The sequence below is a fragment of the Carcharhinus amblyrhynchos genome, chromosome 6 (assembly GCF_965287045.1).
Source record: "Carcharhinus amblyrhynchos chromosome 6, sCarAmb.v2.hapA, whole genome shotgun sequence".
In the NCBI taxonomy this organism is placed as follows: Eukaryota; Metazoa; Chordata; class Chondrichthyes; order Carcharhiniformes; family Carcharhinidae; genus Carcharhinus; species Carcharhinus amblyrhynchos.
In genome coordinates, this window is record NC_137329.1 from 124,598,737 (window position 1) to 124,621,184 (window position 22,448).

Genomic DNA, 22,448 nt, shown 5'->3' on the forward strand with positions numbered 1-22,448 from the left:
AAATTGGCAAAAAAAAAACATTTAGATTCGATTTAAGAAAGAAAAAGTTAAATAAATAAGGAAAGCCAGTGCACTTGTTGCAGGGAGAGCTATTTATACAGGATTTTATTTTGAAGTTTATAAATACAATTCTCCCTCTGTTGCAAAACTCGATTTCTGGGAGTAAATAAATCTTCCTGTCCCTCTGTAAACTCAGCCAATGGTCAAAATATTTCCAATATAGAGACAGAGAGAGAGAGGGGGCGGTGCTACCGGCTGGATTCCCAGCCACATATAAAAAGATGGACATTGTCTTTGAACTCAGCCACTGCATCTCTCTGCAGCCGGGCATGATTTGAGGAGGGTTCAGTTCAAGTTCTGGGACCGGACCCACGGGGAAATTAGGGACAGACATGCCCGAACCAGCTAAGAAAGCAGGTAAGGTTGATGTGGTGACAGCCACAAGTTGGCACAGAACTAACTTTCTGCCGAAATGCACCGACTCCCGTGAGTGAATTAAGATGTTGGCATCTTTTAAGAGTAACAATTCTCCCTCGAATTGCAATTAATGCTCTGCAAAAAGTATCACTTTTGTCAGCCCAGGCGTTGTGCAAAATACTCAAACCAGGTATTAATAACCTCTTTTAAAACCTTAGGGCATTTTTTTTTAAAGAGAAACGGAGGTTTCCTTAGATTTCCCTTCCAGTAGAATCTGGATTGTGAGTTTCTAAGACTCCGCGCAGTTTCCAGCCGAATGTTTCAGTCCGTTTTGCACTCTCTGACTCACCTGTTGTGTGTTCGCACTGCCGAAGGTGACAGGGTCCTGCAGGTTATTCACAAACCACACTCACTCCCTTCCTGTCCACTCCATCGTCTCGCCCGGGGAGAGGTTCTTTGCAAGAATCTACGAAAGATATTCCAAAGCTCAAAGAGATTTCTCAACCCCACTGCGGGGGGGATTGGGTGGCAAACACCTCAGAGGATCAGGAGGAAGCGACTTGTGTTGAAAGCTGAGATCAGTTTGCTGGATATAAACTCCTTGTGCGATTTTCCTTCAATTTGAAAGCCCGGAGTGCGGAGGATCAGGCAGGGAGGAGACAGAGGAGGATTTCACCTCCAGTCTGTGTTTCTGTTCTCTGCTTTCCATTACATCCTCCCCCCGCCCCTCGCCTTCACAGAATCCTGCAGAATCTGAGATCAAATTATCAGCTGATTCAATGTGGATTGAAACTGTGATCCTCGCTGATGGTAAAGCTCACCCCCAGAGCTGGAATGTATTGCAGCAAATCCCTCAGAAGAAAAAAACAAGACCACAAACCTCAGGGCAATGCTGAGGCAGTGCGGCACTGTCAGAGGGTCAGTGCTGAGGGAGTGCCGCACTGTCAGAGGGTCAGTGCTGAGGCAGTGCGGCACTGTCAGAGGGTCAGTGCTGAGGGAGTGCTGCACTGTCAGAGGGTCAGTGCTGAGGCAGTGCGGCACTGTCAGAGGGTCAGTGCTGAGGGAGTGCCGCACTGTCAGAGGGTCAGTGCTGAGGGAGTGCCGCACTGTCAGAGGGTCAGTGCTGAGGGAGTGCCGCACTGTCAGAGGGTCAGTGCTGAGGGAGTGCCGCACTGTCGGAAGAAGTGTCCTTTGACTAAAGGTTTAACACAGGGTCTGTAGTAAAGGATCCCGTGGCACTATTTTGAAAAGCAGGGATGTTCTCTCTGGGGTTCTGGCCAATGTTTATTTTTCAGTCAACATCAGTAAATCATTTCATCTAGTCAGTTATATGCCTGGGAGTTTCCTCTGTTACCGACAGGACATGGGGGACACTTCAAAAGCAGTTCATTGGAAGTAAAGCACTTTGAGATAACTCTTTCCAGCACCATCTCTCTCCGGATCCCTTCCAATTTCTGTTAAAGAAAGTGGGATAGTGGGGGGGAGGGGGGGTTCACAGTTGTGCAAAGCCCATTCGGCCTGGCAGAGAGAATTCTGCTCCTTGTGGTTCTAAATAAGAGAGCACTGGCGATTAGGAAACCTTTTTTCTGCGTCCAATTTTAGTCGACTGATTCAGATTGGATTACGTGCCCCCTGTCGCCTGTCAGCACCCTGTATTGAGTAGCGACGGAGCAGTGTGCATTTACAGCCTGCTGCCTGTCGCTATCTCCCTGCCCGCTGACAGCTCCTCAGGACAAGTGAAATCCCACAGTGACCTCTCAACCCCCAACTGCAGCAGGGACAGAGTGTGAAGATAAACTGCAGAAAATAAACTCAGAGCAAACCGCCCTCAGAGAGGGGCATCCTCTTACCATCTCCATTGGCTGTCAGAGGGTCAGTGCTGAGGGAGTGCCGCACTGTCAGGGGGTCAGTGCTGAGGGAGTGCCGCACTGTCAGGGGGTCAGTGCTGAGGGAGTGCCGCACTGTCAGAGAGTCAGTGCTGAGGGAGTGCCGCACTGTCAGAGAGTCAGTGCTGAGGGAGCACCGTGCTATCAGAGGGTCAATCTTTGGGATGACATGGCAAACGGAGGCATTGATTTCACTCTCAGGTGGGTGTACAATATTCCACAGCACTTTTTAAGGGAGACTAGCAAAGTTCTCCCTTGTGTTCTGGGTCAATATTTATCCCACAATCAACATCACTGGTTATCTGGGCATTAGTACATTCCCATTTATTGAAACTTCCTGTGCAGGAATTAACTGCTACATTGCAACAGTAACTACATTTCACAAAGTGTTTAATTGGTTGTAAAGTGCTATGGGATATCTTAAGAGGTTGTGAAAGATGCTACATAAATACAAGTTGCTTCTACTCTTTTTCCAGTTATTTCTCAATGACAAAATGAGATCCTTGAAATTCCATCGCTGCTGTACAGAATTCAGAAGGGAAGGCAAATTGTGTATTTTTTTAAATGGAATGGAGGACAATCTAATATAGGAGTGTTGAAATTGCCCGAGAGCGTTTAGAGAGTAACTGATTATGGAAGGGTTACAGTATCAATGGTGACGAGATGATGTATAGTCAGAAGTTGACACCCAACTTCCCAATCTCTGGGACTCCCTCCAGAGTTCAGGGTGGAGGCCGCCAATGACCCTGAATCCTGGAAAACCACAGCTGCAGGTGGGGGTGGGGGGTGCGGGGCGGTATCTATCATGTAGATTTGCAGCATCACTCTCATTGAAGAGGTCCAACCCCTCCCCCCTCCGCCCCCAGTGTTCCTGGAGATCCATCTTCTCTTTCAGAAGGTCCATTGTCTTCCTTTAACGGTGGGACAGAGATGATGGGCACCTTTTCGATATGGTTCACAGACATGAGGGCAGGACTTGTGCCACCATGCCCACCCCATCAGGAAATACTGCATTAAACCCCAGGGGGCGTAACTAATGATGCTGTAGCCACAAGGTATGGCATGGGTTCCCATTGCCCTCTGTGCAGGGAACATGTCACTTTCTTGTCCTGCTACAGCACTTAGTCCCAGATGGGAGAATTCCGCCTGAGCATTGACCAACTGGGGTGAATGGCCCATTTCTGTGGCTTTCAGTTTCTTCTGATGGCTTTCCAAACCCAGCACAAGTGAAGAAGCTGAGAATTTACAAACTTCATTGCTGAAGTTTAAACAACACCACCAACCCCCTGTAAAATGCTCGGTAACAGGGTAATACCCTGGGTTTGAATCCCACCTTGGCAGATGGTGAGATTTGAATTCAATAGAAAATTGGAATTAAAAGTCTACTGCTGACCATTAAAGCATTGTCAATCATTGTGAAAACCCATCTGGTTCTCTAATGTCCTTTAGGGGAGGAAAGCTGCCATCTTTACCTGGTCTGGGCTACATGTGACTCCAGATCCACATCAATGTGGTTGACTTTCAAATGCCCTCTGAGATGGAGGGCAGTTTGGGATGGGCAAAAATGCTGGCCCAGCCAATGATGCCCACATCCTGTAAAACATCCCAAGTCCATCCAATGTCAACTTGCAGTCTGGGTCAGGATTACACCCGTAGAACTGTCAGTTCCTAACAGTCTAAAAGCTTATGTAATTTCATCAGTTTCAAGAGTAACATTTGGCAGTGTTCCGAGTGTGTGCCATGTCTTAAGGTTTGAGAACCTCTTTCCACAGTAGAGGAGGGAGCTCTTCCCAGTGTTATGGGCAAGACATATAGAAGAATAGAATATGCTTCAACCAAAATTGCCATTAAAAAATCTGCTCATTTATCACGTTACTGTTTGTGGGAGCTTGCCATGCACAGATTGATTTGTGTGTTTCCTACATTACAGAGTGATTATACTTCAGAGAGAATTTTATTGGCTATCATGTGCTTTCTAAGAGCATGAAAGATGCGTTTATAAATATAAGTTCCTGCAATCTCTCATTGCTGACCTTCAAAGATACATGCCAGATAACGGAATATATAGGGAGAGGAGGAAAGGCAATGTGAAATATTTTCTTTCTCTTTTCCTGCCAAGTGGGATCCAGTTCTGGACCCAGCTTCACTTGTCCCCGTACTGATGTGTGGTCCATTCCCGAGGCTCGTGGAACAGTTTCTCCTGGATTCATTGATACCTTGGCTCATCTCCAGCTGTTGACAGGGTCCCTTCAGAATTGCAGGCATCCCACTGCGAGACAACAGCTGAGAGCATTGCTCCCTGTTCCAGCTAATCACAGACATTAGTCGAAGGTGACCTTCCTTCTAAGTTCTCAGGCAGGATTTGCTGGGCCTGTCAGTAACACACGATGGGATCTGCCACATGATGCCATGTGGTGATTCATGTTCATGTGCTGACAATGTTCATTTTAACTGAAGTGTTAGAAAATGGGGAGTTTTGAGGCTTTCCTCCGACTGATATCGGATCTGTTTCGTTGAGTTTAAAGTTAAACACCATTTTGGGACAGGGTATCTGAGTAATATGAGACGTGTGATGTACTTGAGAGAAACAGGTGAATCTAAAAACTCTTCATCATTGCAGTTTCCTTGTGCCATGTCAGGGCTTGTCATAGACTCATTGATAGAGATTGATTGCCGTGGTTAAGTCAACACCCCCCTTATCGCTCTATCATCTGAATACTTGCATGGTAGAGGGTGAACTCATTTTAGATGTCTAGTGGTTACTATTTCTTTCCCAAGACTCTGTAAGAAGGTTCTCATCACCAGGTTAAAGTCCAACTAGTTTATTTGGGATCACGAGCTTTCGGAGCGCTCCTCCTTCATTAGGTGAGTGGAGGTTAGTTCACCAACACAGCATATATAGGCAAAGATGCAATTGCAAGATAATTACAGATAATCTGCAATTATGTTGCAGTTATCTCTTTGACTATATATATGCTGCACTTGTGAACTAACCTCCACTCACCTAATGAAGGAGCAGCGCTCCGAAAGCTCGTGACCCCAAATAAACCTATTGGACTTTAACCTGGTGTTGTGAGACTCCTTACTGAGCCCCACCCCAGCCCAACACCAGCATCTCCACCTCATGTTTCCCAAGACTGAAATCACATCCTGAATCCAACCAATTGTAAAAGACTGACATCTGTCAACTTAGAAAGGTAGAAGGAGGGTCATACAAGTTGTAAGTTTTCCGATAAGGATCAGGGGCAGTGTATGTTAATAATGTGTATCTAGCTCGCTATTTCTGCAGGGTTTGCCAGAGTCGGGTGGAGAATGCCACAGAAATGACCATGGCTTGTATTGATACAGCACTTTTTCCCCCAAAAATATACTTCATTCATAAAACTTGTCAATGTATATTGCATAAAAGTTCAAATTTGAGATTACATGAAGTGCATTACAGTTCCATTTTTATTACAGTACTTTGCACTCTGAGCTGTCTCACTACACACAAGATTGTATACTATATTTACAATATACATTTTTTAAAAGTTTATTTATTATTAGTGTCACAAGTAGGCTTATATTAACACTGCAATGTAGTTACTGTGAAAATCCCCTAGTCGCCACACTCCGGTGCCTGTTCGGGTACACTGAGAGAGAATTTAGGCCAATGCACCCAACCAGCACATCTTTCAGACAGTGGGAGGAAACTGGAGCATCTGGAAGAAACCCATGTAGACACGGTGAGAATGTGCAAACTCCTCACAGTAAGTAGTCTCACAACACCAGGTTAAATTTAGGTTTATTTGGTAGCACAAGCTTTCGAAGCGCCGTTCCTTCATCAGGTGAATGCCACGAAGGAGCGGCGCTCTGAAAGCTCGTGCTACCAAATAAACCTGTTGACCTTTAATCTGGTGTTGTGAGACTACTTACTGTGCCTACCCAGTCCCAAGTAAAAAGTCTGACAACTCCACCTACCCTGTCCAACAGTGACAACTTCAGATCAAACTCCACACAGACAGCGACCCAAGCTGGGAATCGAACCCAGGTCTCTGGTCCTGTGAGGCAGCAGTGCTAACCACTGTGCCATCATGCCGCCCAATTATATTTATATTTCATGTCAAACATTGTGTGGTACGTAAAGCCCGAGGGGTTTGACAAGGGTTCTATGTACTATGGCAGGGAGGCCTTAGATGGTGAGGCATCTCCCCATTGAGCCTTTGTGGCAGCTGTGCCAACTGTGCCCTTCAGCACGTTATCCTAGACTTTGGAATGTGCCAATCTGAAACACTGTCATGGACAATGCTTTACGCTCAAAGACTTCAAACTTCTCACAGCTTCTTTCACTGAAATGATGCTCAGACAGTAACAGTTGATGTCACAATAACATATGTTTTCTTCTCAAAAATAGACTTTTCTCATTCAACTTGTACCTGTATTTTTGCGTAACAGTTCAAATTGGACATTACGCAATTCACATATTTTGCAATTTCTTTCAGTGTACTACTGGCACTCTGAGCTGTCCTCCTACATTTACAATTACAAGTTATATTTACATCGTGTCAAACATTCCTTGGTTTGAAGAGCAGTCGTTTTATACATGGACAAACTTACAGGCAATTGTGACATAAACTAAAATCAGATTGATGTCTGATTAATCTAATTGTTAATTTTTTAACAGTGGTGATATATTGGCCAAGATACCTGGGGAACAGTTTCACCATCTTCAGATAGAACAGCGGTTTTATCTGATAAAGTTATTTCTGATAATTAAATTATCAATTAATTACCAATTAATATTGATAATTATTAATTATCATCAATGTCTAGAAACTGCTAGACATAGAATCATAGAATCCCTACAGTGCAAAAGGAGACCATTTGGTCCATCGAGTCTATGCTGACTCTCCGTCAGGGCATCTGACCCAGGCCCTATCCCTATAACCCCACGTATTTTCCCCTCTAATCCCCCTAATTTACACATCTTGGAACACTAAGGAGCAATTTATCATGGCCAATCCACCTAACCTTCACATCTTTGGACTGTGGGAGAAACACAGTAATAAGTCTGACAACACCAGGTTAAAGTCCAACCAGTTTATTTGATAGTAAACCCACAAGCTTTTGGGGTTTACCCCTTTGTCAGGTGAGTGGAGTGTTCTGGTCTCAGACAGAGCATATACGTTGTCTACCTAATACGCTGCAGGAAAGGATATCCTGAGGCATGGTACATTGGGGAGACCATGCAGACGCTACGACAACAGATGAATGAACATCGCTCGACAATCACCAGGCAAGACTGTTCCCTTCCTGTTGGCGAACACTTCAGTGGTCACGGGCATTCGGCCTCTGACCTTCGGGTAAGCATTCTCCAAGGCGGCCTTCACGACACACGACGACGCAGAGTCGCTGAGCAGAGACTGATAGCCAAGTTCCACACACATGAGGACGGCCTCAATTGCAATCTTGGGTTCACGTCGCACTATCTGTAACCCCCGTGACTTGCCTGAACTTGCAACATCTCACTGTCCTGTCTGGAGACAATACACATCTCTTTAACCTATGCTTAATGCGATCTCCATTCACATTGTCTGCATCTTTAAGACTTGAATAGCAGGTTAGGTGTAAAGACTTGCATTCTAATCAGTAATCTGTAAACTGTGTGTGCTGTTATATGCTCTGTCTGAGGCCAGAACTCTCCATTCACCTGACGAAGGGGCAAACCTCGAAAGCTTGTGGGTTTGCTAGCAAATAAACTGGTTGGACTTTAACCTGGTGTTGTGAGACTTCTTACTGTGTTTACCCCAGTCCAACGCCGGCATCTCCACATCATGACTACCTGTGGGAGAAAACCAGAGCACCCGGAGCTCGCAGACACAGGGAGAACGTGCAGACTCCACACAGACAATGACCTGAGGCTGGAATCGAACCCAGGTCCCTGGTGCTGTGAGGCAGCAGTGCTAAGCACTGTGCCATCGGCATCTAATATGAATATGACTTTTGTCTGATCAATCAAATTTACATTTTTTAAAATTTTATTTGGACTGACTTTTAAGCTTCTGTGAACTAGCAATCATTCCCAAGTCTAGAAAACAGATAACCCGAAACTTGCTTGCTATAAACGTGCATTTTTATAGCGTTGTTGTAATAGAATCCCCAAGACATTATGCATGTTGTTGATCTAACCAGCCATACTTACAGGGCCGCTGGAGAGAGCATTACATTTTTTGTTGCATGTCTTGTGTTGAATCAGAGCTGATGTAGCACAGAAGGAGGCCATTTGGCCCATTATGTCTGTACTGTTTGAAAGAGCTATCCAATTGTCCTACTTTCCCCTTAACCCCATAAATTTTCTCCCCGACAAGTAACTGAAAGTTACTTTAGAATCTCCTCCTTATGCTCCTTCAGACAGAGCATTCCGTTTTAAAGTGTCCCACTGGTTCTTTAATTGTCTGAAATTTGTTCTGTTCAGTGACCGACCCTCCTGCTCTGGGAACTGTGGAGTTTGGATGAGCTGGAGTGATCTTTCTGGCTTTACATTAATTCCGTGGATCGTTGCTGGGAAACTCTTCATCTCGCCCTCTCCCTCCCCCCATTCCCCAACCTCCCACCTCCACTCATGCCCCCAACATGGCTGGCATCTCTGCCAGCTGATTTTGATACTTCCTTGGGTAGGGGAATAGAATAGAATAGATATCCCTACAGTGCAGAAGGAGGCCATTTGGCCCATTGAGGCTGCACCAACAACAATCCCACCTTGTCCCTGTGTCCCCACGCATTTACCCTGCTAATCCCCATCACTAAGAGTCAATTTAGCATGGCCAATCCACCTAAGCCCCACATCTTTGAGTTGTGGGAGAAAACCGGAGCAGCCGGAGGGAACCCATGCAGACACGGTGAGAATGTGCGAACTCCACACAGACAGTGACCCAAGCCGGGAATCGAACCCAGGTCCCTGGTGCTGTGAGGCAGCCGTGCTAACTGCTGTGCCACCCCAAGGTAATCTCGCTCTGGAGTTATGGAACTGATGCCCACAGTCTAGCAACAATAAACTGATGAGGCTGGTGGACTAGTTTCCTCAAGCTCTGATGTCTTCAGACACACGGGGCAGGGTTTTACAGCGCAAAACCATAAAATCCCACCCAAGGTTAGTGGACCTTTTCATACTCTACCCCTCGGCTGCTCCAATTCCCATGGCAGGTGGGCTGATAAAATTCCAGCCATGGTGCAGATACAGCACTGGAAACACATTCTAGTTCAGACTCAATCAGATTCCTACAATACCTTATCTATTATTCTTATCTGAAAGTGTCTTTTGATATGATCTTTACAGGCAATATGATAATGGGTGGGATTCTCCGACTGTGTGCCCCCCAAGACCGGATATTCCCACCCAAGTTCAACAGACTTCTAAATGGTCCGACACATTTCCTGTCTCCCCTCCTCTATGATTCCCGTGGATGGGAAATTTGTGACCAATGATTCTGCAGAAATAATTTGACTTTATCTTGTATCTTTCACAACCTCAGGCAGTCATAGGGAGCTTTCCAACCAATGAAATTCTGGAGCAACTGTTCACGGTGGGAATTGTGATTTGCCAAATTGCAAACTCCCAGTAATGTGATAAATGACCAGATAATCTTTCATCTCGAGGGATAAATACAGTTGTCGATACTTGGTAAAATTCTCCTACTTCATTGAAATCATGTCATGCGATTCGTCACAACCAATTGAGAGGGTCATTTAACATTTCACCTGAATCGGGATAAGAGTAGGCCATTCAGCCCCTCGAGCCTGTTCTGGCATTCAATAAGATCATGACTGCTTTAGCTGCAGTTCTGCTTGTCTCCAGTAATTCTTCACTCCTTTATCGACCAAAGATCTGTCTAACTCAGCTTCGACTATAATGAATGAATCGCCCCACCCCCCCCACTCCCCAGCATTCACTGGGAAAACAAATCCCACAGACTAATGACCCTCTCAGAGAAAAAGGTTCTCCTCATCACAGTCTTAAAGTGAGAGACTTATTATTATTAAACTGGGCCCCTTCATTCTAGTGTCCTCTCTGCATCTGAAAACTCTTCCTTTGGCAGTACGGCACCCCCTCGGTACTCGATCCCAAGCATCACAAATTATTATAAGACCCTTGTCAGGCCTCATTTGGAGTACTGTGCGCAGTTCTGGTCGCCTCACTATAGGAAGGACGTAGAAGCTATTGAAAGGGTACAGAGGAGATTTACAAAGATGTTGCCTGGACTGGGAGGCATGCCTTATGAAGTTAGGTTGAGGGAGCTGGGACTCTTTTCCCTGGAGAGACGAAGGTTGAGAGGCGACCTGATAGAAGTTTATAAAATGTTGAGAGGAATAGATAGGGTGGACTCTCAGAGGCTATTTCCCCGGGTTGAAATGGTCGCTACGAGAGGACACAGATTTAAGGTGCGGGGAGGGAGGTTCAGAAGTGATGTTAGGGGTAAGTTTTTCACTCAGAGGGTGGTGAGTGAATGGAATCGGCTGCCATCAGTGGTGGTGGAGGCGAACTCGCTGGGGTCTTTTAAAAGACTTCTGGATGAGTATATGGGATTTAATGGGATTGGGGGTTATAGATAGGTCTATGGATTGGTAGGTGTTGATGTGATCGGCGCAACTCGTGGGCCGAAGGGCCTGTTTGTGCTGTAGTGTTCTATGTTCTATGTTCTATTATCCTTTCTTTCTTTGTGAATTATCCCTGGTGTCCTTGGGCCAATAAAAGCCAACACTCAGCATGAAAATGGAGTCACATAAAGGTCAGGATAACAGGTCCCAGGAGTTGGCTAAAGGATTTCACTGAACCAGTGGATTTTTAACAACAACCTGATGAGTTACATGGTCAGCTTTCGCTGATGCTTGCGCACAAGTGGCCAACTTGTTCAATTGAATTTCACAACAGTACCTGAGGAGACTGTGAATTAATGGGGGATGGGTTTTTTTTGTTTATGGGTGTCGCTGGCAAGGCCCACATTTATTGTCCATCCCTAATTGCCCTTGAACTGAGTGGCTTGAGAGGCAAGTTCAGAGGGCTGTTGAGAGTCAACCATATTGCTGCAGACCTGGAGTCACATATCGGTCAGACAGGTTAGGAACAGGAAGTTTCCTTCCCTAATTGGCGAATCAGATGGGTTTTTACAAAATTGATTCATGGTTGTTGTGAGACTTTTATTTCCAGATGTTTTATTGAATTCAAACTTTGCCATGGCGGGATTTGAACCCAAATCTCTGATTACTAGTCCAGTACTATAACCACTGCACTAACATGGACAGGTTTTGCTTTCATTGCTTTTAATGTGTCTTTATTCCTTTTGATGTTGTGCAGTGCTGCTGGAATGCAGATTTGAATTGGACATTGTTAAAGGATGGGGTACAGTTTCTAAAAGCAGAGACCAGAGCATAACTAAAAACCCCAAATTGTTTGACAAACTTGCAGGACAAAAAACTGATTTACTTGGAAAAAGAAACTCAAAGTTGATCTGATATTTTAACGCAGAATTGTGATGCAAGCTGCTCAATTCTGAATGCGACCCAGAAGTAGCGAAATGTCAGAGCAATATTTGAGAAGCATGTCACTGGAGAGCCGTCACAGGAATGTAGTCACAAATGTAGGATAGATGCCCATGAAAAATGCAGTGTGGAAAGTCTTCAGTGACCATTACGTTATGAAACATTTTGAAGGTTAGGAGGTTAAATATAGATAGGGATGAGCCGTGTTCAATGGAACTCAGGTCTCCCTATGCCATTGGGTCAGGAAAATGTCACATGTGGAATGCAGTTGTGTCAGGCTGGAATAATGTAAGCTGCACTGGGTCATGGGAAGATTCTACATCGTCCAAAACTCAAACATTACTGATTCTACTGTCCCATCCAGTAAAATCAATCCGAACAAAGAACAAAGAAAATTACAACACAGGAGCAGGCCCTTCAGCCCTCCAAGCCTGCACCGACCATGCTGCCCGACTGAACTAAAACCCCCTACCATTCAGGGGACCAGATCCCTCTATCACTCAGTTTAAGGGCAATTAGGGATGGGCATTAAAGTAGATGCTTACCCAAGTCATCCCTGATTGTGTGGATGCAATAGGCCAGTTGTAGGGGAAATAACACATCATTTTATCCTCATCAGTGTATAGGGCAAAGGGAGTATAAATTGCCATCTGGAAACCTGATGCTTTGTCTTGGTAAAATTACATGAAATTACAGCAGCAAAATAGGCCATTTGGCCCAGCCAGCCCCTGATGGTATTTACCCTCCACATGAACAGTATCCTAACCCCAAAGTTCTGTTCCTATTGCCACATTCCTTTATGCTCCTGTTCTTCAACCATCTTTCCTAGACCTATTAGTAAACGTTAACACGGCCCGTGCTTCAGTTATTCACTCTAGGAGTCCAAGCCAAGGAACTTGCCATGTTCTAATCCAGTAACGTGCCACCAAGCTTGTGTATTTCAAATCAGTGATGGGTGGGCCGAGGGGAAGGGGGGACGAGGTGGGGGTTAGTGTCAGGTGATCTGGTTGGCTTCACTCTTGATGAGGGTTGTCAATCGACCGAAACTTGTCATTACAATCCAACTGCTTACAGGATAAAAACAAATCACTGCGGGCACTGGAATCTGAAACCAGAAGAGAAAATGCTGGAAAATCTCTGCAGGTTTGGCAGCCTCTGTAAGGAGAGAAAAGAGCCAACGTTTTGAGTCCAGATGACCCTTTGCCAAAACTGACACCTGTACTCGAAATGTCAACTTTTTTCTCTCCTTACAGATGCTGCCAGACCTGCTGAGATTTTCCAGCGTTTTCTCTTTTGGTTCCAACTTCTTGCAGACTTGGGATAATGTTCTGGAGACACGAGGATCAAATCTCACTGTGGCAGCTATTAGAATTTAAATTCAATTAATAAAATCTAGAGTCTAAAGATCATCTCATCGATGATGGCCATGAAACCACCATCGATTGTTGTAAAATCCCATCTGGGTCACTAATGTCCTTTAGGGAAGGAAATCTGCCGTCCTTACTGGGTCTGGCCTACACGTGAGTCCAGAACCACAGCAATGCGGTTGACTTTTTTAAAATTTATCCATGGGACATGGGTATTGCTGGCTGGTCAGTATTTATTTCCCACTCCTTAACTACTCCTCTGAACTAGCCGAGTGAGACACTCTGTTCAAGGCTTTGCCAGCGATGCCCAGGTCCCACAAAACAGTAAAAAGGTTTGATTGATGTTGAGGGATACGTATTGGTCAGGCAGACGGCAGTGGGAAGTGAGAAGATATTTTAAAAGACTCGCAGAGATCAGCCAATACACAAGTACAGAAATATTTATTTTTATATTGGTTAGCTGGTTTGATTTTATTCTATGTTCATTGTGGCACAGTGGTTAGCACCGCTGCCTCACAGTGCCAGGGCCTGGGTTCAATCCCCATCTTGGGCCACTGCCTGTGCAGAGTTTGCACATTCTTCCCATGTCTGCATGGGTTTCCTCCGGGTGCTCCAGTTTCCTCCCAGTCTCCAAAGTTGCAAGGTTTAGGTTGATTGGCTATGCTAAATTGCCCCTTAGTGTCAGGGGAATTAGAAGGGTAAATATGTTCTTATGTGAGGTTATGGGAATCGGGCTTGGGTGGGATTGCGCTCGGTGCAGAATCGATGGGCTGAATGGCCACCTTCTGCACTGTAGGGATTCTATGACTCTGTGATTCTATAATTAAGCACCTATTCAGAGCATTATGCTTGGCACTGCATTTGCACGCCAGTTAAGGTGCTATTGTCAGGCAGTTTCCCAACTCACCGATGTTAAAAATGCTGTTGTGAAAACCCAGAATAAATTTAATTGGGGCTGCCCAGATGAGAGACAGAGACCCCCCACAGAGTCCGGCTGCCTCCTGACTTTAGATTTATAACACAACCACTTGATGTGTGAAGTTAGGAATGATGAGATATAAAAAGACCAAAACTCACCCTGTGACTCTCATGACACAATGTTGATGGATTTGTCGATGAATGTCAACCAGTCTCTCTGAATGAGTCTAGAACAGTCCCAGAGGTAGGGAAAACCCCCAGTGATGGAGTGACTGGGCAAGCAGAGATCCAGAGTGACTTATTCCTCCTGAACTCACTACACGCCATGTATCAAACTCTTCAAATACTGTATCCAAAAACATGATTTTCTGAAGGAAGTCAATACAAAGCAAGGTTCTTTGCATCAATCTGCCTGTGGTGTAAAGGCAGCTGAAGATAATAAACCAGGGAAATTAATGATGATAAAGAATAATGATGGAATTAAACTGACTGGCTTGAATGTGTACTGTAAATAGTGTCATAGAACCCCTACTGTGCAGATGGAGGCCATTTGGCCCAGCGAGCTTGCATCAACAAAAACCCACCCAGGACCTATCCCCACATACTTACTCTGCTAATCTCCGTCATACTAAGGGACAATTTAGCATGGCCAATCAACCTAACCTGCATGTCTTTGGACTGTGGAAGGAAACCGGAGCACCCAGAGGAAACCCACACAGACATGGGGAGAACATGCGTACTCCAAATAGACAGTGACCCAAGCCGGGAATTGAACCCGGGTCCCTGGCACTGTGAGACAGCAGTGCTAACCACTGTGCCACCAGGATAATTTATAATATTCCGTAACATACACACTTCCCATCCCACTCCAACCCACGTGATCACCCAGGAAAGGCAGGAATGGACTGCGAGTAACTCAACTCACTTAGAGCAGGAGAAAATCTGGGAAATTTCCTCCCGATCCTCGCTCAGTGCTTGGGACTCGACAGGGAGACCAGTCATTTTCCAGCGCTGTCAAATAGTATGAAATTGTGAGTGGGATTTGGTCGGATGTGATGCCATTGGGCAGCGTTATACAATAACGTGTTCTTGTTTCGCAGCTTCGGCATTTACCAAGAAACCAAAAACACTTGAAGTGAGCGTTGGGGGTGCCGCAGAGTATGTGGCTGAAACGGGCAAGGCAGACGCCAAGGTGAAATGGCAAAGAGACGGCAAAGACATTCAAGCAAGCGACAAATACGTGATTAAGTCGGAAGGAGTGCAGCACACGCTGATTGTGAACAAAGTGGTGAAGGAGGACGAGGTGGTGTATGCAGTCATTAGTGGGACATCCAAAGTGAAATTTGAACTGAAAGTTAAACAGGAAGGTAGGGGTGAACTGATTGTACTGAGCGCCTTTGAGGATGATTCAATCACCTTCTGGTCTTTTATACTCAGGTTGATTTACTGTTGATCCTGTTTCACATTCTTCTTGATATCAAAGGTGTTGTGACGCTATGTGACATTAAATTATATCAGGAGCTGGGAGTTGCACAAACACTTCCCCACTAGACCTTTTGCCAGTGCCCTAAATTTATCCCAGTTCTCTTCCTGGTCCTAGTTAACTACCAAAAGTCATGAATGTAGCCCAGTCCATCACGCAAACCAGCCTCCCATCCATTGACTCTGTCTACACTTCCCACTGCCTTGGCAAAGCAGCCAGCATAATTGAGGACCCCACGCACCCCGGACATTCTCTCTTCCACCTTCTTCTTTCGGGAAAAGGATACAGAATTCTGAGGTCACCGATTCAAGAACAGCTTCTTCCCTGCTGCCATCACACTTTTGAATGGACCTACCTTGCGTCAAGTTGATCTTTTCCTACATCTTAGTTATGATTGTAATGCTACATTCTGCCCTCTCTCCTTTCCTTCTCTGTGTATGGCATGTTTTGTCTGTATAGTGCGCAAGAAACAATGCTTTTCACCGTGTACTCATACAAAGAACAAAGAAAATTACAGCACAGGAACAGGCCCTTTGGCCCTCTAAGCCTGCACCGACCATGCTGCTTGACTGAACTAAAACCCCCTGCCCTTCCAGGGACCATATCCCTCTATTCCCATCCTCTTCATGTACTTATCAAGATGTCCCTTAAAAGTCATTACTGTATCTGCTTCCACTACCTCTCCTGGCAACGAGTTCCAGGCACCCACCAACTGTGTAAAAAAATCTGCCTCGTACATCTCCTTTAAACCTTGCACCTCGCACCTTAAACCTGTGCCCCCCTAGTAATTGACTCTTCCACCCTGGGAAAAAGCTTCTGACTATCCACTCTGTCCATGTCTCTCATAATCCTGTAGACTTCTATCAGGTCTCCCCTCAACCCCCATCGCTCCAGTGAGAACAAACCAAGTTTCTTCAACCTCTCCTCATAGCTAACGCCCTCCATACCAGCCAACGTCCTGGTAAATCTTTTCTGTACCCTCTCCAAAGCCTTCACATTCCTTCTGGTAGTGTGACGACCAGAATTGAACACTATATTCCAAGTGCAGCCTCACTAAGGTTCTATAAAGCGTCAACATAACTTGTCAATTTTTAAACTCAATGCCCTGGCCAATGAAGGCAAGCATGCCGTTTGTCTTCTTGACCACCTTCTCTACCTACATTGCCACTTTCAGTGACCTGTGTACCTGTACACCCAGGTCCCTCTGCCTATCAATACTTTGAAGGGTTCTGCCATTTACTGTATATTTCCTATCTGTATTACACCTTCTAAAATGCATTACCTCACATTTGTCTGGATTAAACTCCATCTGCCATCTCTCTGCCCAAGACTCCAACTGATCTGTATCCTGCCGTATCCTCTGATGGTCCTCATTGCTATCCGCAAATCTACCAACTTTTGTGCCGTCTGCAAACTTACTAATCAAACCGCTATATTTTCCTCCAAATCATTTATATATATTACAAACAGTAAAGGTCCCAGCACTGATCCCTGAGGAACAACACTTGTCACAGCTCTCCATTCAGAAACGCACCCTTCCACTGCTACCCTCTGTCTTCTTTGACCAAGACAGTTTTGTATCCACCTTGCCAGCTCACCTCTGATCCCATGCACCTTCACTTCCTGCACCAGTCTGCCATGAGGAACCTTGTCAAAGGCCTTACTGAAGTCCATGTAAACAACATCCACTGCCCTACCCTCATCAATCATCTTCGTCATTTCCTCGAAAAACTTGATCAAAGAACAAAGAACAAAGAACAAAGAACAACCCAGCACGGGAAACAGGCCCTTCGGCCCAACAAGCCCGCACCGCCGCATCACCCTACACCTATTCTACCCTGCGTATCTACAAATAGAACCCCTGACTTAGCCAGATTCAGGGGAGAATAGTGTCAATTTGGTAAAACCAATCAGCCTAAGAGCACATCTTTGGGGTGTGGGAGGAAACCGGAGCGCCCAGAGGAAACCCACGCAACCACAGGGAGAATGCGCAAACTCCCACAGACACAGGCCCAAATCCATGTATCTGCACAGCCAGCAGTGCTAGTCACCGAGCTGTTGCGGCGCCCGTCTACCGGTCCAGGATCAAGCACACACACCGACACGAAGTACTAGGCCACTCCCGGAACCTCCAGGAGCAGCCCACGCATGATCAGGTTCATGAGTCACGACCTCCCCTTCACAAAACCATGTTGCCTCTCACTAATACGTCCACTCATTTCCAAGTGGGAATAAATCCTGTCTTGAAGAATCCTCTTCAATAATTTCCCTACCACTGATGTAAGGCTCACCGGCCTGTAATTACCTGGATTATTCTTATTACCCTTCTTAAACAAAGGAACAACATTGGCAATTCGCTACTCCTCTGGATCCTCCCCTGTAGCCAGTGAGGATACAAAGATTTCTCTCAAGGCCCCAGCAATTTCCTCTCTTGCCTGTGACAATAATAAATCAAATCAAATTAAAATAGTGTTGCACTAAGACAGGTTTTGGTCTGTTTCCACAGTTAGTTATTTGTGGAGCAAGTCACTAGTCCATTGCCAGAGGCTTGAGGGGAGCCACTCCACACCAAGCATGGCTGACTGCGAGTCTCTCCCGCTCTTACCGCTAGCCATTGGTGTGATACTTGACCAGCCTGACCGCGTTATGAATGCAGCTTCCTTGGCCGTCATATCCTGGAGTGGGTCTTGACCCCGATGCTTCTGGCTTAGAGGCAGGGATGTGCCGTAAGACCTCACTTTAAATATATAGACCCGCTTCTCAGAATGCGTTTCCCTGGCAAGGCCTCTCAACATCTTAAAAACTTCCATTGAAAGCTGGGAATCAAGTAGATAAGGTTGTTAAGAAGGCGTACGGTGTCTTGGCGTTTATTGGTAGGGGGATTGAATTTAGGAGTCGCAGTGTAATGTTGCAACTGTACACTACTCTAGTGCGGCCGCACTTGGAGTACTGTGTGCAGTTCTGGTCCCCGCATTACAAGAAGGATGTGGAGGCGTTGGAGAGGGTGCAGAGGAGGTTTACTAGGATGTTGCCTGGTATGGTGGGGAGGTCCTAAGAGGAGAGACTGAGGGATTTGGGATTGTTTTCGTTGGAAAGAAGGCGGCTAAGAGGGGATCTTATTGAAACATATAAGATGATTAGAGGTTTAGATAGGGTGGATAGTGATAGCCTTTTTCCTCGGATGGAGAAAGCTAGCACGAGGGGGCATGGCTTTAAATTAAGGGGGGGTAGCTACAGGACGGATGTCAGGGGTAGGTTCTTTACCCAGCGGGTGGTGAGGGATTGGAATGCCCTGCCTGCCGCAGTTGTAAATGCGTCTAGTTTGGGGGCGTTTAAGAGATCTCTGGATAGGTTTATGGACGAAAAGGGATTGGTATAGGCTAGTGGGTCATTGTTTTTGTAACTGGTCGGCGCAACATCGTGGGCCGAAGGGCCTGTTCTGCGCTGTAATGTTCTATGTTCTATGTTCTATGTTCTATTAAGTCACCTCCTAACTTTCCCTGTTCCAAGGAAAACAGTCCTAACTTTTCCAACTGCTCCTTATTATTTCCACTCTTCTAATCCTCAGGAACACAACATTGTTCCCCTGGCCCTATTCTCATGAGACACGGCTGTCAGAACGTAGAACATGGAACAGTCCAGGCCCTTCAGCCCTCGATGTTGTGCCGAGCTTTGTCCAAAACCAAGATCAAGCTATCCCACTCCCTATCATTCTGGTGTTGCTCCATGTGCCCATGCCATAACCACTATAATGATACCGATTATTGGTAGTGATTGTGTTTTGTGCAGAACCCCCAGGTTACGGAACGGTTGGATTCCACGTTTCCAGCGGCTGACTCTTTTCCCAGACCCTGTTCTGGCGGTGAGGGGAGAGGACAAAATTGGTGATAGTGGAGGCAGGAGGTAGAAAATAGCTGCTCAAAATTGTTTATTCTGTCGGGTTTGTGTCCATAGGGAAAACTGAGCCCCTGCATGCTTACCCTTTTGAAATGCAGCTGAGAATATGGATAAAGCCCAACTGTCGTTAACGATGATCCCTGGTTTAAAGTTCCCATCTCTGTGGAAATTTAATCTGTAATTATTCAGTGTCAGATTTAAACTTCTGGCTGTTTCTTTTTCTATTATTGGAACCAACATGTGTGATGTTGATGGCCCCAGATTGAGTAGGTACCAGACACGATGTCATCGCATACTCTCTTTCACGACTGCTGTCACCAACTATTATATCATGTTCAAGTAAGCTCTCCAACTGAATGCTTTCAGAACTTGGATCTTGGTCATTATTAAGAGGACAACAATAACCCTGAGGTCACTGGGACTGAGCTGAAAATGCAAGACACGGGGAGGAACTACCTTTCTTCACACAGTTAACGGAAACAAGGATCAGGTTTGAAGGTTTTGGTGAAGTTGGGTTCTTTAAAGAGGAGCCAATGGGCCACTTAGTGACTTAAAGATCATAAACGCGGATGGTTGAGTGTCCAATGGGAGGACATTGTTCAGCTCCCTTTTGGAATTGTGAAACACATCTTCAGGGGCAAGTGAGGACGGAAATTTCACGTCATTGCTTTTTAAGAACATAAGAACATAAGAAATAGGAGCAGGAGTAGGCCATCCAGCCCTTCGAGCCTGCCCCGCCATTCAATAAGATCATGGCTGATCTGTCGCTGCTCAGTTCCACTTTCCCGCCCTCTCCCCATAACCCTTAATCCCCTCTCTTATCAAAAACCCATCAACCCGCGTCTTAAAAATATTTAGCGAGGCAGCCTCCACCACTTCAACGGGCAGAGAATTCCAGAGATTCACCACCCTTTGAGTGAAGAAGTTCCTCCTCAACTCCGTTCTAAACCGCCCCCCTTTTATCTTGAGGCTGTGCCCCCTAGTCCTACTGTCTTTTTTGAGCGGGAGGAGTCTTTCCACCTCTATCCTATCCGTCCCATTCATCATCTTATACGTCTCAATGAGATCTCCCCTCATTCTTCTAAACTCTAACGAGTACAAGCCCAGTTTATTCAGCCTCTACTCATAGCTCAACCCCCTCAACTCCGGTATCAGCTTAGTAAACCTCCTCTGCACTCCCTCCAAGGCCAAAATATCCTTGCGCAGGTGTGGCGCCCAAAACTGCGCACAGTACTCCAGCTGCGGCCTCACCAATGCCCTATACAGCTTTAACGAGTTGATAGTTCTGCTTGTGTCTGCTGACCTTCCTTCAGGTGATGTTAGAGTATGTTTGTGAATTTCATGCACACACTCTGGTATATTAGTGTGTGTGCCAACCTCTACCAGCCATCCTTTGGAATTAGTCAACAAAAACCCATAGGTCTCCATGGATTGCCAGTCCTCAAGCCTTGTAACATTTTTAGAGAGAGATGACTATTTTCAAGCAGGTGCCAGGCTTCAATTTCCAAAGAGAGAGAGAGGGAGAGAAAAGAGTTTCTGCTCCTTGCAAATCCAAACAAAAACAGGAGTTTCAACAGGAGTGTACACATTACAAGAAGGAGGGGCTGGAAATCTTAAAGTGCATCAAGGTAGATAAATCCCCAGGGCCTGATGAAGTGTATTCCAGAACGCTGTGAGAGGCTAGGGAGGAAATTGTGGGTCCCCTAGTCAAGATATTTGAATTATTGATAGGGTGAGGTGCCTGAAGATTGGAGAGTGGCAAATGTTGTGCCTTTGTTTAAAAAGGGGCTGCAGGGAAAAGCCTGGGAACTACAGGCCAGTGAGCCTCACATCCGTGGTGGGTAAATTGTTAGAAGGTATTTTGAGAGACAGGATCTATAGGCATTTAGAGACACAAGGACTGATTAGGGACAGTCAGCATGGAGTGGGAAATCCTGTCTCACAAATTTGATTGAGTTTTTTGAAGTGATAACCCAGAAGGTAGATGAGGGCAGTGCAGTTGATGTTGTCTACATGTATTTTAGCAAGGCGTTTGACAAGGTACCACATGGTAGGTTGTTGCATAAGGTTAATTCTCATGGGATCCATAGTGAGGTATCTAAATAGATACAAAATTGGCTTCTTGACAGAATGTGGAGATGCCGGCATTGGATGGGGGTAAACCAGAACTCCCACTCAACTGACAAAGGGGCAAACCCCAAAAGCTAGTGGTGTTTACTACCACATAAACCTGTTGGACTTTAACCTGGTGTTGTGAGATTTGTTACTGTTCTTGACAGAAGCCAGAGGGTGGTTGTAGAAGGTTGTTTTTCAAACTGGAAGCCTGTGTGCCTCAGGGTTCAGTGATGGGTCAACTGTTAATTGTCATTTATATTAATGATTTGGATGAGAATGTAGAAGGCATGGTTAATAAGTTTGCAGATGACACTACATTGGTGGTATAGTGGACAGTGAAGAAAGTTATCTCCGATTGCAATGGGATCTTGATCAATTGGGCCAGTGGGCTGACGAATGGCAGATGGAGTTTAATTTAGACAAAAGTGAGCTGATGCATTTTGGTAGATTGAACCAGGGCAGGACTTTTGGGAGAGGATTTGGGAGGCATTTGGGAGAGTTACAGAACAAAGAGATCTTGGGATACATGTTCATAGCTCTTTGAAAGTGGAGTCACAGGTGGACAGAGTGGTGAAGAAGGCATTCAGCATGCTTGGTTTCATTGGTCAGAACATTGAATACAGGAGTTGGGACGTCTTGTTGAAGTTGGACAAGACATTGGTAAGGCCACACTTGGAATACTGTGTGCATTTCTGGTCAGCTTATTATAGGAAGGATATTATTAAACTAGAAAGAGCGCAGAAAAGATTTACTAGGATGCTGCCAGGACTTGATGGTTTGAGTTATAAGGAGAGGCTGGATAGACTGGGACTTTTTTCTCTGGAGCGTAGGAGGCTGAGGGGTGATCTT

At 45.5% G+C, this 22,448-nt stretch overlaps 1 protein-coding gene across 12 annotated transcripts in view; it reads left to right on the forward strand.

Moving 5' to 3' along the window:
• The first annotated feature begins 287 nt into the window (after positions 1–287).
• mybpc1 (myosin binding protein C1) overlaps positions 288–22,448 on the forward strand; it is a 119,983-nt gene continuing 97,822 nt past the window's right edge. For 8 of the 12 annotated variants that reach the window (XM_080191399.1, XM_080191401.1, XM_080191400.1 and 5 more), the window contains exons 1-2: positions 288–417; positions 15,205–15,471. In XM_080191399.1, the coding sequence (XP_080047525.1) occupies positions 393–417; positions 15,205–15,471 (292 nt within the window). In that variant the 5' untranslated portion in view covers positions 288–392. The remainder of the gene's footprint in view (positions 418–15,204; positions 15,472–22,448) is intronic. The other 4 variants (XM_080191407.1, XM_080191409.1, XM_080191408.1 and 1 more) reach the window with 1 other exon arrangement.